The 11,784-nt window shown below is 54.6% G+C and overlaps 1 protein-coding gene and 2 non-coding genes across 4 annotated transcripts; 1 reads left to right on the forward strand and 2 right to left on the reverse strand.

Annotated features, from left to right (window-relative positions):
• The first annotated feature begins 6,200 nt into the window (after positions 1–6,200).
• On the forward strand, positions 6,201–6,363 carry LOC116653274. Its single transcript, XR_004306844.1, has one exon. It is a non-coding gene; the product is annotated as a U1 spliceosomal RNA (small nuclear RNA).
• An 881-nt stretch (positions 6,364–7,244) lies between these two features.
• LOC116653295 lies at positions 7,245–7,408 on the reverse strand. The gene has a single exon (XR_004306864.1). It is a non-coding gene; the product is annotated as a U1 spliceosomal RNA (small nuclear RNA).
• Positions 7,409–7,792: 384 nt separating this feature from the next.
• Positions 7,793–9,913, reverse strand: MAPRE3 (microtubule associated protein RP/EB family member 3). Of its 2 annotated transcripts, none has more exons than XM_015859868.2 (6): positions 9,762–9,913; positions 9,530–9,675; positions 9,290–9,446; positions 8,729–8,880; positions 8,489–8,641; positions 7,793–8,390 (listed from the first exon to the last, which is right to left on the reverse strand). In XM_015859868.2, the coding sequence occupies exons 1-6, from the start codon at positions 9,880–9,882 to the stop codon at positions 8,325–8,327; spliced, it is 795 nt and encodes a 264-aa protein (XP_015715354.1). In that variant the 5' UTR covers positions 9,883–9,913; the 3' UTR covers positions 7,793–8,324. The 2 variants fall into 2 exon arrangements, with proteins under 2 accessions (XP_015715354.1, XP_015715353.1); XM_015859867.2 differs by having other exon boundaries at positions 7,796–8,390; positions 9,245–9,446.
• Positions 9,914–11,784: the final 1,871 nt, after the last annotated feature.

The following is an 11,784-nucleotide window of genomic DNA, read 5'->3' on the forward strand; positions in this document are numbered from 1 at the left end:
CGACTGATAGCTCTTTGTCAGACTCGGACAAATCCATGTGGTGGCACAGCACCTCTTCAACTGTGTCAGACAAATGTCACTCACATTCCTGAATTTGGCCGTGTAAAATATGCACATGTAACAATAGATATTCATTCTTCTTACATATTTGCCACAGCACATACAGGTGAACACAGTCATGACTCCATAAACCTGGTTATCTGCTTATGCTGCTATGGGAATCCCACATACTACAAAAACAGATAATGGGCCTGGCGTATACCTCTAAGCCACTCAAACTTTCCTCCAAGAAAGGTGTGTTAAACATACTACAGCCATTGCTCATTTCCCACTGGACAAGCTATCATGATCACATTTATCAAACATTGAAATCCATTCTTATTAATAAACAAAAAAGGGGGAATATGGGAGGCACACTACAAGAAATATTATGTAAGGTTTTGCTTGTTTTGTTTGTGCTGAATTTTTTGAATCATGTTCATACAGATACAGCTTATGTGGATCGTCATTTGGGGCTTCCCAGTGCTTAAGGACAGCCTAATGGTTAATGTTGGAATATGGCCACAGGACTTTGGGACTGTCCCCTATCACTGACAACTTGGGGTCGTGAATATGCTCATATTTCCACAGGGACTGGCCCTATGTGGGTTCCAGCATGATATCTTCAGTCTCATCTGAAGGCAGAAAATAGCATCAGCCTTTATTAATTGTGATTGTGTGTTTCTTTCCTAGTGGGAATTGCTTTGTAACTTGCGGTGTTATAAATAATATTAGTAATGGTTTGACATAGTGTGTGATTTTCTGTGTTACCAATGCAGTCTCAAGAGTTGAAGGCATTAGCTAGGATGTTGTGTGCTTCTTCTATTTTAGTAATAGATCAGATGTGTATTAAACAGGATTTGATCTAATCAATGCTAGAATCTACAGGAATAGCTCTTTTAATGTTTTAGTACTGTTTGGTTATGATGTTATTAGCCTATTAATTAGCTTTTCTTAATTTGCAAAGACAAAACCTGAAAGGAATTCCACAGACAAAGAGATGACCCTGTATCATATAACGGAATACCTATTTTACATCCAATTAATTGGGATCTGAAAATTATAACCATGCATATTTTAGACAAAAGTGCAGCTAATAGAACTAAATTTGATAGTTTATTCTGTTTTTCCCAAGCAGGTTTCCACTTGGGCTCTATATCAACGCACTGGCCATGCGGATATGGTGTACAACTGGAAGAAATCCTTCAGACCCTGAATGCAGGAGAGAATCTGTGATGGGTGAGAGAGGAAATGTGCACCTTGAAGCAGGGGACGCCCTGCTGGCACTACCTGTCGCATCCACCACCAACATGGTTTGCTGTTTCTCAAGGGTCAATAAGTATTAATGCCCCTAGTGATACTCTAGTACATTTGTCCTCTAAAATTGTTCTATTTTGACAATGCTATTCCATTAAATTGCACGATCATTAATCAATTATTAGCCCGGATAACTCAGTTGGTAGAGCATGGTTATGAGCATCTTAAAAGCATTTACTGCACAAATTTTAGTGGTCATTAAAAATCAATATATCAGAGTATATGAAAGTTGAAGACTTTTCCTAACTAGTGACATGTGAACACAATGGGACCCTCATGGATTTATTTCCAGGTTGCAGAAACTTAGGTTGCAGAGCAAACGAGTTTGTTCTTTTTAGTAGGTTTAACAGTAATGTGTTGTGTTGTATTTGAACTTGTCTCTTTTTTCACTTTTAGAGTATTGTCAATCGAGGTCTTGATTGAGTTATAATAGTTACGTTATTAATTTAAGTAATGTTGTATTCTATAGGCAGTATCTTGGAATTGTTGTAATACAAGAAGAATTCTACGGAGCAAGCAGCCATGGATCGAGATAAGATTCACAGAGCAGCAGCTACGGAGCAGGATAAACAGCATGAGAACTAATTGAACAAATGAACTGAATTGCTTGTGAAATATGATTAGTCGGTCGTTGAAACTGGAGCCTTTCATTTTAAAAGAAAACGGGGGAAATGTGGAGGAGTGTTAACGCAGATGGTTCATGAGAAAAGGACATGAAGAGATTCCCAGTTAATTGTAAAAGAATGACGTGATTAAAGACAAAGAACGGTTTATCCTAGGGACGGTCACGGGCTAGCAGCAGCTGTGGGAGAAATCAGTATGTGAAAAGACAGGGTATGTAAGCTAAAGATGAAATATTGTATCTAGAAGCATAGGACGCCTAAGGGAAAAGCAAGATGTGTAGCAAGGTGTAGACAAAGCTGCAAAGAAAAAGTATCTATAAGACTAACCACAAAGGTCAGATGAAGTAATGTCTAATTCACCCAATCCTGAGCTAACTTTTGCATATACATTGAACTTATACTGATTGTATAAATGAGATGCTGTAACACCTAATAAACGAGGCTTGTTGACCATGATAGCGCATGAGACTTGTCTCCCGCGGTTTACTTCAACACCCCAGCTCTCCAGCCTGTCCAGCGTCTCGCTGAAATGGCAGCACAGCCTTCAGGCGTGTCAGCCAATCCTCCCAACTTCGTGTCATCAGCAAACTTGCTGAGGGTGGTCACTATCCCTCATAAAGGTCGCTGAAGCATGTCGAACAAGACCGGACCCAGCACAGACCGCCTGGGGGACGCTGCTAGTTACAGGCCTCCAGCCAGACACCGCACCGCCAAACGACAACCCTCTGCACTCTGCCAGTCAGTGCCAATTTCCCTAGACCCACTTCACTGTCTGCTCATCTATCCCATACTTCCTCAGCTTTGTTATAAGGATGTCATGGGGGACAGTATCAAAAGCCTTACTGAAATCAAGGTAGACTACATCTACCGCCCTCCCCCGTCCACCCAGCTAGTGACATCTTCATAAAAGGCCACCAGGTTGGTCGAGCACGACCTCCCCTTGGTGAACCCATGCTGAGTACTCATGATAACCTCCTTATCTCCCAGTTGTCTGGAGATGGCATCAAGTTGGGCCAGTGAGATGCCATGTCGTTCGGCCACACTGACTCATGCACTGCCAGGTTCCTTCTGTGGTCTCAAATCCAACCTCTACTTGCAGAGTCAAGACCGACTTGATCTCCGTGAATCCCTTTGCGTTCTCTCATTAAACCATAGAAGCCAGGGGAGAGCGCGAACGCAGTCACCCACTACCACAAATGATGCAGTTGAGTTTCCCGCTGCACGTGGAGCGATCTGCCTGGGTTTGTTGTGACCAAAATGCAGGACCCGACACTTGGCCCTACTGAATCTCGTGCCATTGACCTTGGCCCATCGATCCAGTCTAACCAGGTCCCTCTGTAGTGCCCTTGTATCTTCAGGCACATCAACATTCCCTCCCAACTTGGTGCCATCCACAAATGTACTGAAGGTGCACTCGGTCCCCTCATCCAGATCATCAGTGAAGATGTAAAACAGAACTGGTCCCAGCACTGAGCCCTGGGGTCGCCACTCATGATTGGCTGCCAACTGGATTCCACTCCACAGACCACAACACTTTGGGCCTGGCCATCCAGCCAGTGCTTCACCCAGCAGAGCATATGCCCATCCAGACCATGGGCAGCCAGCTTCTCCATGAGGATGTTGTGGGGGACAGTGCCAAAGGCCTTGCTGAAGTCCAGTAGACCACACTGACAGCCTTACCTTCATCCACTAAGTAGGTCACTTTGTCATAGAATGGAATCAGGTTTGTCAGACAGGATCTGCCGTTCCTAAACCCCAGCTGACTGGGCTTGATCCCCTGGTTGTCCTTTAATTGGTCAATGATGGCTCCTGAGATGATCCATTCCATAACCTTCCCTGGCGCCAAGGTGAGACTGATGGGCCTGTAGCTACCAGGATCATCTCTCCGGCCCTTTCTGAAGATGGCTGTCACATTTGTCAGTCTCCAATCTGCCGGCACATCCCCGGTCAGCCAGGACTGCCAAAGGATGATGGAGAGTCATTTGGCAACCACATCCACCAGCGCCCTCAGCACTCCGTGATGCAATCCATCCAGCCCCATGGACTTGTGAGCATCCAGCTTTCAGAGCAGGTCCAAAAACACCTAATCATGGATCATGCAGGGCTTATTCTGTTCCTCATTCCCTTGCACCAGCGCAGGGGGCTGTGTTTTCAGGGAGCAACATGTGTTACTATTAAGAACTGAGGTAGAGAAGGCATTAAGCACCTCAGCCTTATCCTGATCCTTGGTCACCAAGTTACCCTCGGTGTCCAGCAAGGGACCCAACCATGGTCCTAAAGAGGCTAAGGTCTGCACTCTGGAAGTCCAAGGTGGCAATTCTTCTGACTCCCCTCCGTGGCTCCACAAGGGCTGAGCAATCTGGCATCTCATGATCTCTGTGACTGAGACGGCCTCCAGCCTTTACATCCCCCACCAGATGTTCTCTGTTAACTGCACAAGTGGGATTGTGGAACGCAAAGACGACTCAATATGAGTTAACTGAGTACAACTTTACTACTGCGCAAACAACCTTTTATACCCCAACTGCATTCATGGAATAATACGACTGGATAACCCAGACATGGCACAACAAATGATTGGCTGCCTTCCACTCAACTAAACAGTTTAACAATACCCTGACACCATGACAACTCGGGACCCTCGATGCCTAGTCCCTGCCCCTCTGCCCCTCTTTCTCCCCAAGCCTTCTCACAAGGCCATAATGTCCTTGAAGCTATCATGTCCTCCCTGTTCTCTCAACCAACTCCCAACAATCCCCCCTTTTTCTTTCTGGGCTATAAATACAGTGGGAATCATGTTATGTAGTGTGCATCAAATCAAACTGATCACTATTTTGAATCCAATTATAAGTCCCAAGATGATGAACAGCCATCTCATTCTGTCCAAGACCAATTCTTTTAACCATCCACTTATACCTATTCTGTTAAGAAAGTCGTCAGACGGGTTATGATTTTGAGCAATAGCCCGTGTATGATTTCTTAGCCAATGCAATTGTTTGTGCACGGATTCACTGTGATCAGATAAATGGAAACAACACATTCTGTCAGAGTCATCCCAGCTGTGGCCTTGTGCCAGAAGCAGAAAGTCGACAGCAGCACAGTCCTGAAGGGCTGCATGACGGAGGCTGGATGGGTCCATCAGCAGTTCCATAAGGGCAGCCATAGTCACACTGGCTTGTTTTTCAGCCCAACAAGCAAGTCTCTCAATCTGCTTCATGGCATGTCCAGCAACAAAGCCAGGCCACAGGAGTGATGCAAAGGTTGTAGCAGTGAGAGACCATAGTTCAACCCGGTCATTACAGGCAGAAGGGAGCGATCGTCTCTGTCGGCTCGATGTCAGTGGTGACGCAAGACTAGTACCCAGCTCAGACTGTGGGCTGAGACAGAAATGTGACCGGTAGCTGAACTGGCCCATGTTACCAGACATTCACGCGAGGCTCCATGTTGTGAATGGTTGCACCTGTCTGACTGGGCAACAGGAGGTTGTTAATGGTGAGCCCAGTGAGCTGGGACCCACAGAGCACCACAAAGAACCTGCCTGGCTTCAGACCGTAACCCATTTTCTGCAACTGTATTTCGTAGCTGCTGCAGCAGTTTCCAATCCAAACTAACATATCGGGCCACCTGGCCCTCACCTTGTTGATGACCAGGGTCCCGTTCGGGCGCCATTTTGTGGAGCAGGAAAGCGGCGCTGAGTTGTTAGCGCACATTGAGTCGTGTGTGAGCTGCACCATCCCGCTCCCGCAGGTAACGAGGCTCCTTGTGCAACGTGTTCAGTGCGTCAGCAGCTGTGGGTGAAAACCTTCCTGCTCAGCTCCAACCCGAACCTCCCTCGTGCTCCCTGCAGCATCAGCAGCGGCAGCGACACGTCGGTTTGATTCGCTGAGGAGATGGACCGCAAAGTGCGGGCGGGATGAGAACAGCGCTAAAGCAGAGGCGGCGTTGGGAGGAGAGGTGGTGTGTCGGAGGGGCGTGTCCATGCAAATGAGATGCAGATCACATGCAGATCAGGCGGCAGATCGCTCCTCGCGCGCATGACGGAGCGCATGAACGCAGGAGCGAGCCTGTGGTGGGCAGCCGGGTCCAGTTTTGGGTGTGGGCGTGGGCAGCCCGAGGCGGAGCGTGGCCGGAGGGCAGGTGGGCATGTTTGTAGGCGGGTCGGCGTGTGGTGCGGGTGGTGTCGGGGTGCGGTGGGGAGCGGGGCGGGTCTGAGAGCAGGGCATACTTAACCTGGCAGGGAGAACACCATGATACGGCAGTGGTTTTTCCAGGCGAGGATCATCCCCTGCACTCGGTGTGCTGACCCCTGCATTTTCCCCACAAATGCGGGAAACTCGACTGCATAATTTGTGGTAGTGGGGGACTGCGTTCGCGCTCTCCCCTGGCTTTGTGGTTCAAAGACAGAATAAACCCAGTTGGAGTCCAGTCATTAGTTGTGTTCCCCAGGGGTCTATCGGTGCTGGACCTGTCCTCCTTCAACATCTTTATTGATACTGGATGAGGCATTTGAGTGCACCCTCCAGTAAGTTCGCGGATGACACCAAAATTTGGCAGCGAGTTGTGGATCTGCCTGAGGTTAGAGAGACCCTGCAGAGGGATCTGGATGGAATGGAGAGGCTGGGCCGAAGCCAAGCGGGATGAGGTTTCAAACAAGACCAAATGCCGGGTTCTGCACTTTGGCCACAACAACCCAGCGGCGCTATAGACTGAGAGGCCCCTCACTGCAAGAAAGAACATTTGCGGCCTGGAACGTGTTCAGAGGAGGCGCTACAAAGCTGGGAGGGTCTGGAGCACAGGACGTATGAGGAGAGGCTGAGGGAAGCTGATGGTTCAGCTGGAGAAAGAGGAGGCTCAGGGAGACCTTAATTGTCTCATAATAATATAAATGAAGGAGGTTTAGTGAGCTGGTGGTGGCGCCTCTCTCTCGTGTAAATCAGTGATAGAACTAGAGGGAATGGTCTTTTAAGCTGCGTCAGGGGAGATTCAGCGCTGGACATTAGGGAGTATTACTTCTCGGAAAGGGGGTCAGGCGATGGAATGCACTGCACAGGAGGGGTTGGGTGGGGATCCCCCCAAAACCCCGGGACCCCCAATGGGGGAGTGTGAAGAAACGATCTGATGTTGTGTTGATGAATATGATTTAGCCGGGTATCGACGGGGAGAGCAACGCTCAGGGGTCACCAGCGGAGCTGTACGGGGGACTTGAGAGGAGAAAATTATGAGAGGAAAAGGAGCTCCGCATTCTGTCTTTGAACCATCAAAAGCCAGGGGAGAGCGCGGAAACGCAGTCCCCACTACACAAATATTATGCAGTCGAGTTTCCCGCAATTTTGGGAAACGCAGGGGTCACCACCCGGAGTGCAGGGGATGAGCCTCGCCCTGGGAAAACCACCTGCCTGATCATGGTGTCTCCCCTGCCAGGTAAGTATGCCCTGCTCTCAACCCGCCCCGCTCCCCACGCCCCGACACCAGCCCGCACCACACGCCGACCCGCCTCACAAACATCCCACCTGCTCCGGCCCGCTCCGCCCCTCCGGGCTGCCCACGCCCACACCCACAACGGACCCACGGCTGCCCACCACAGCTCCGCTCCTGCTTTAATGCGCTCCCGTCATGCTGCGCGCTCACTTTGATTTGCATAGCCCCGCCCCCTACCGGCCATTTCCCGCGCACTCCTCGCTTTAGCCCCGCCCACATCCGCTCGGCCGCTTCCTCCCCGCTGCTGTTCCGCTCCGTGTCCCATAGGGGGCGCTGTATCCCGTCCCGTCGCGGTATCGGTCCCGGTCCCGGTATCGTTACGGCTCCGCACAGCGTTGTACCACGCGAAGTTTATTTAAATAAACCCGAACGAACACAGATGCGCGCTGTGCGACCGCGGTGACGGCGCTGTAAGCGATGCAGCGAGGGGCAATGCCGGGCCGGGCCGGGCCGCTCTCGGTTCCCCCCCTCTCCCCGTTCCCATCGCCCGGTCCCGCTGCCCCCCCCGGTACCGGGCCCTCCATCCATCCTCCATCCATCCTCCTCCTGTCTCAGTGCTGCGGCCCCACTCGGTTCCCCCGGCTCAGGGTGGGGGCCCAGCTCGCCCCCCTCCCCCCCTATTTCCAAAGCCATGGCACAGTGTGGGGCGGAGAGGAACTGCAATAAATATGGGGTGAAAAAGGGGGCGACGATGGGGCTGGGGGGAGCGTCCCCCCCCGGCAGACGCACGGCCCCGCTCCGCTGTGCGGTGACATCGGTTTATTGTGGAGAGCGGCGCCGTCCCACGTTGCTGCGATGGCGGTGGGTGCAGGGGATCACACCTCAATGTCTATGGAGGGGTCGGACGTGGGGTGGGACGCGGCGGGTTCAATACTCGTCCTGCTCCGTCTGCTGCTCCTCCAGCTCGTCGTCCTCCGGCGGGGCAAAGCCCTCCTGCATTGAGACAGCGGGACCGTCAGCATCACCGCCATGTGTTGGATTGAATGGGGATTGAATGGGGATTGAATGGGACCAGGCTTCAGGGCACGCACCTCGGTGGCGTAGAGCACGCTGACGATGCCGCTGATGATGGGGCTGTTCTCGTTCTCGTGCTCCTGGCAGATGAGTTCGATGTCCCGCAGTTTGCTGAAGTAGAAATCCCTCTCCTTCTCCAGGCCGTCCACCGTCAGCTTCAGGTCCATCAGCTGCAGGCGGGTCCGATGGGGCTGTTAGCACTGCTGTGTGTGTGTGTGTGTGTGTGTGTTCCCTTCGTTCCATGCTCCCCCACGTACCTGCTGGTTGAGCTCCAGGATCTGTGCGTCAGCCTCGGAGCCCCCATTGCGGGTGGCGGGTGAGTTTTTCCTCAGGATGCCGCTGGGGACGTTGCCCAGACGTGCCGGCTGCTGCGTGTTCTTGGGGCCCGTGGGGGAGGTCCTCTGTGGGACTTGGTGTATGGGGGGGGACACAGAGAGCAGCGTTAATGCTGGAGAATCCCCCCCATTGGCTGCAGGCACCCCCGTGCCTCAGTTTCCCCAGGCAGAGCCCTCCCTGCGCCCCCCGCAGCCCCTTATGCAGGTGGTTGTGACCGGGTAGGGGGGGCTTTGCCATGCAGGCAGCCAGCAGGCACTCAGCCATGGTTGGGCACCGGCCCTGTGTCGTGGCACTGGCCCTAAGTTGTGTTAATGCACAGCCCTGCATCGTGGCACCGTCCCCGATGGCTGCAGGCAGCAGAGCGCAGGCAGGGCAGGGTGGGGGGCACACACTGAGAGCGATGTGGGGCGCGGGAGGCCGGGGGTCCCGGGCATTACCTGCAGTGCCAATGAGTTTCTTGGGTTTGTTGAAGCTGTGATCACCTGGGTTAGGGGCGGGCGCCGCGTCCTGGCCCTGCCGCGCCAGCAGAGGGTTGTATTCCTTCCCGTCATAGTTGGCATCAAAGAACTTCTTGAACCATTGGATGAACTCAAAGTTGTCCTGGAACTTGCCCTTCACCAGCCTCTCCACTGCGATGATCTGGGGGGACACACGGGCTGGGGGCCGCCCTCCCCACTCAAGACCCCCCCCCCTTTTGCCCCCCACCCCACCCCAGGACCCACCTTATCCACTCCCATCTTCTTGAAGGCTGCTTGCAGCACCTTGAAGTTGTGGATGTACTCGTGCTCCAGCTTGGCCTGGAACTTCACCTTCCGCAGGTGCACGCAGCCGGGGAACAGCATGTCCATGAACTGGCAGTAAGCAGCCCCTAATGGGGGGGGGATGGGGGGGAACGTGTGTCAGGTGGCTGTGACACCCTCAAGGGGACACTACGGGGTGGTGGCACGTCCCCACCTGAGCAGAGCTGCTCGATCTTGGTGTAGGTCAGCTGCAGGGAGTCGTTGACCCAGGCCAGCATGTCATGCCGGCTCAGGTTCTCGCTGGTCACCGAGGTGGAGTACACATTGACGGCCATGCCCCAGCTGCGGAGAGATGGGGAGTCATGTGGGATCCCCCCCCAGCTTTCTGTGGGGCAGCAAGCAGCCCTTCTCCATCAGGAACCCCCCTCTATGGGGCAGGATGTGGTCCTCCCCAAGGGGATCCCCCTCTGTGGGGCAGTTACCCTCCCTGCTGAGTACTGAGCTGCTGCCATTGGGATCTCTGTCTTCTGGGGGCACAGCTATGGGGCAGGATGCAGCCCTTTGCCATCGGGACCCCCACTCTGAGGGTCATGGCTGTGGGGCAGGACGCAGCCTGGTGCCACAGGGACCTCCCTCTGGTCACAGCCTGCTCCCCATCTCCCACAGCTGTGCCCCTCCCTATTGGGATGCTCCATCCATGGGGCAGAGGCTGCATTACGCAGCCGGGTACCATCATGATGCCCCAAGCACAGGCATGGTGCTGGGGGGCTGTGGGTGTGCCACCAACCCCATAAGCAGCTTACAGCCCCTCCGGCCCAGGCCAGCCCTCGATTGCATCCTAATCTGCCCGGGGTACACAGCAGCAGGGCTTATAGGGGCAACATCTGCCAACAGATCCCGTGCCCAGATGGCGATGGGATGTGGGGCAGGGTGCAGCCCCCAGCCCCACAGCGCAGCACTGGAGGTGGGGGGGGATGGGATAGGTGGGGGGGTGGGAGTGGAGGGGGATGGGGGGGGTGGACTGTAGTGCTGCACTCAACCCACACAGCTAGTAGTGTGGGGGTTGGACACGCGATCACCCACTCCCTGCTGCCACAAAGGCGTTGGGGAGCGACCCTACTGTATAGGGGGTCGTGGGGGGGGGGGGGAGGTCGTGGGGGTCCTACCCCCCCCTAGAGCCCCCATCTATAGGCATTAATCTGCTTTCACTGCGGCGCACATCAGAGATCACGGCTTAGGGAGCAGCTGCGAGCTGCGCTACGGGGGGAGGGAGGAGCGGGATGGGGGTAAAACCATCTCACCCCCCCCTCCATTAAATGGGGGCCGCAGCCGCCCCGCTGGGTCCCCCCGGCCCGGAGCTGTCGGTGCGGGGGGAGCGGAGCTGAGTCATGCGCGTTGCCGAGCCACGCACTGCGGTGCCGCCGGTAACACCGGGAGCCACGGGGCCACCGGGCAGCGCGGGGCTGCTCCGCGTCGGAACGAGGCGAGGACTTTGATCGCGACCGAATCCAGGTCAACCCCGCGCCTGACGCGGTGCCACGTGTGGCGGCCCGGGCTGGCACCGCCGCTCACGGGGCTCGTTCAACCGGCAGCCACCGGGTAACGGGGTTCGGAGGCTGCATTGAGAGAACCCTGCGGCGGGGCAGCAGCGGGGATCAAGGGGCGGGGGGGGATCACGGGTCCCGTTATGCGGCCCCGATCCCTTATTAACACCCCCCCCATCATCCCCCATCATCCCTGCGGCAGCGCTGCGTAACGGAGGGACCGGGAGGGACCGGGAGGGTGAGGGATGGAGGGATACATGGATGGACGATGGGATGGATGGATGGATGGATGGATGGATGGATGGATGGATGGATGGATGGATGGAGGGATGATGATGTGCTGGATGGATGATGATGTGCTGGATGATGTGCTGGATGGATGATGATGTGCTGGCTGTGCCGGCCCGGGGCCGCCCCTCCCGCCCGGTGTCTGGCTCGCTGCTATTTCGGGAGCCGGGTCCCGGTGACAAACAACGTGCGGGGCCACAGCGCGTCACGGCGCTGCCCCGGGACCGGGCGGGGCCGGTGGGGCCGGGTCCACACAGCGGGTACGGGGCTGGGCCGCCACAACCGGGGGGGCCAATGCCGTGTCATCACCGTGTCATCACCGTATCACCGTGTCATCACCGTATCACTGCCATACCATCACCATACCATCACCGTACCCCCCGGTACCGGCGCAGCCCTGCTCCC

Source organism: Coturnix japonica, chromosome 3 (genome assembly GCF_001577835.2).
Source record: "Coturnix japonica isolate 7356 chromosome 3, Coturnix japonica 2.1, whole genome shotgun sequence".
Classification (NCBI taxonomy): Eukaryota; Metazoa; Chordata; class Aves; order Galliformes; family Phasianidae; genus Coturnix; species Coturnix japonica.

Excerpts from the sequence above, each read along its gene's own strand:
- MAPRE3 (XM_015859867.2), bottom strand. The coding sequence starts at position 9,882 with ATGGCCGTCAATGTGTACTCCACCTCGGTGACCAGCGAGAACCTGAGC. Across the intron at positions 9,447-9,529 it reads AGAAGATGGGAGTGGATAAG|ATCATCGCAGTGGAGAGGCT; the intron begins GTGGGTCCTGGG and ends GTGTCCCCCCAG. Across the intron at positions 8,391-8,488 it reads GCGTGCTCTACGCCACCGAG|GAGGGCTTTGCCCCGCCGGA; the intron begins GTGCGTGCCCTG and ends GTCTCAATGCAG.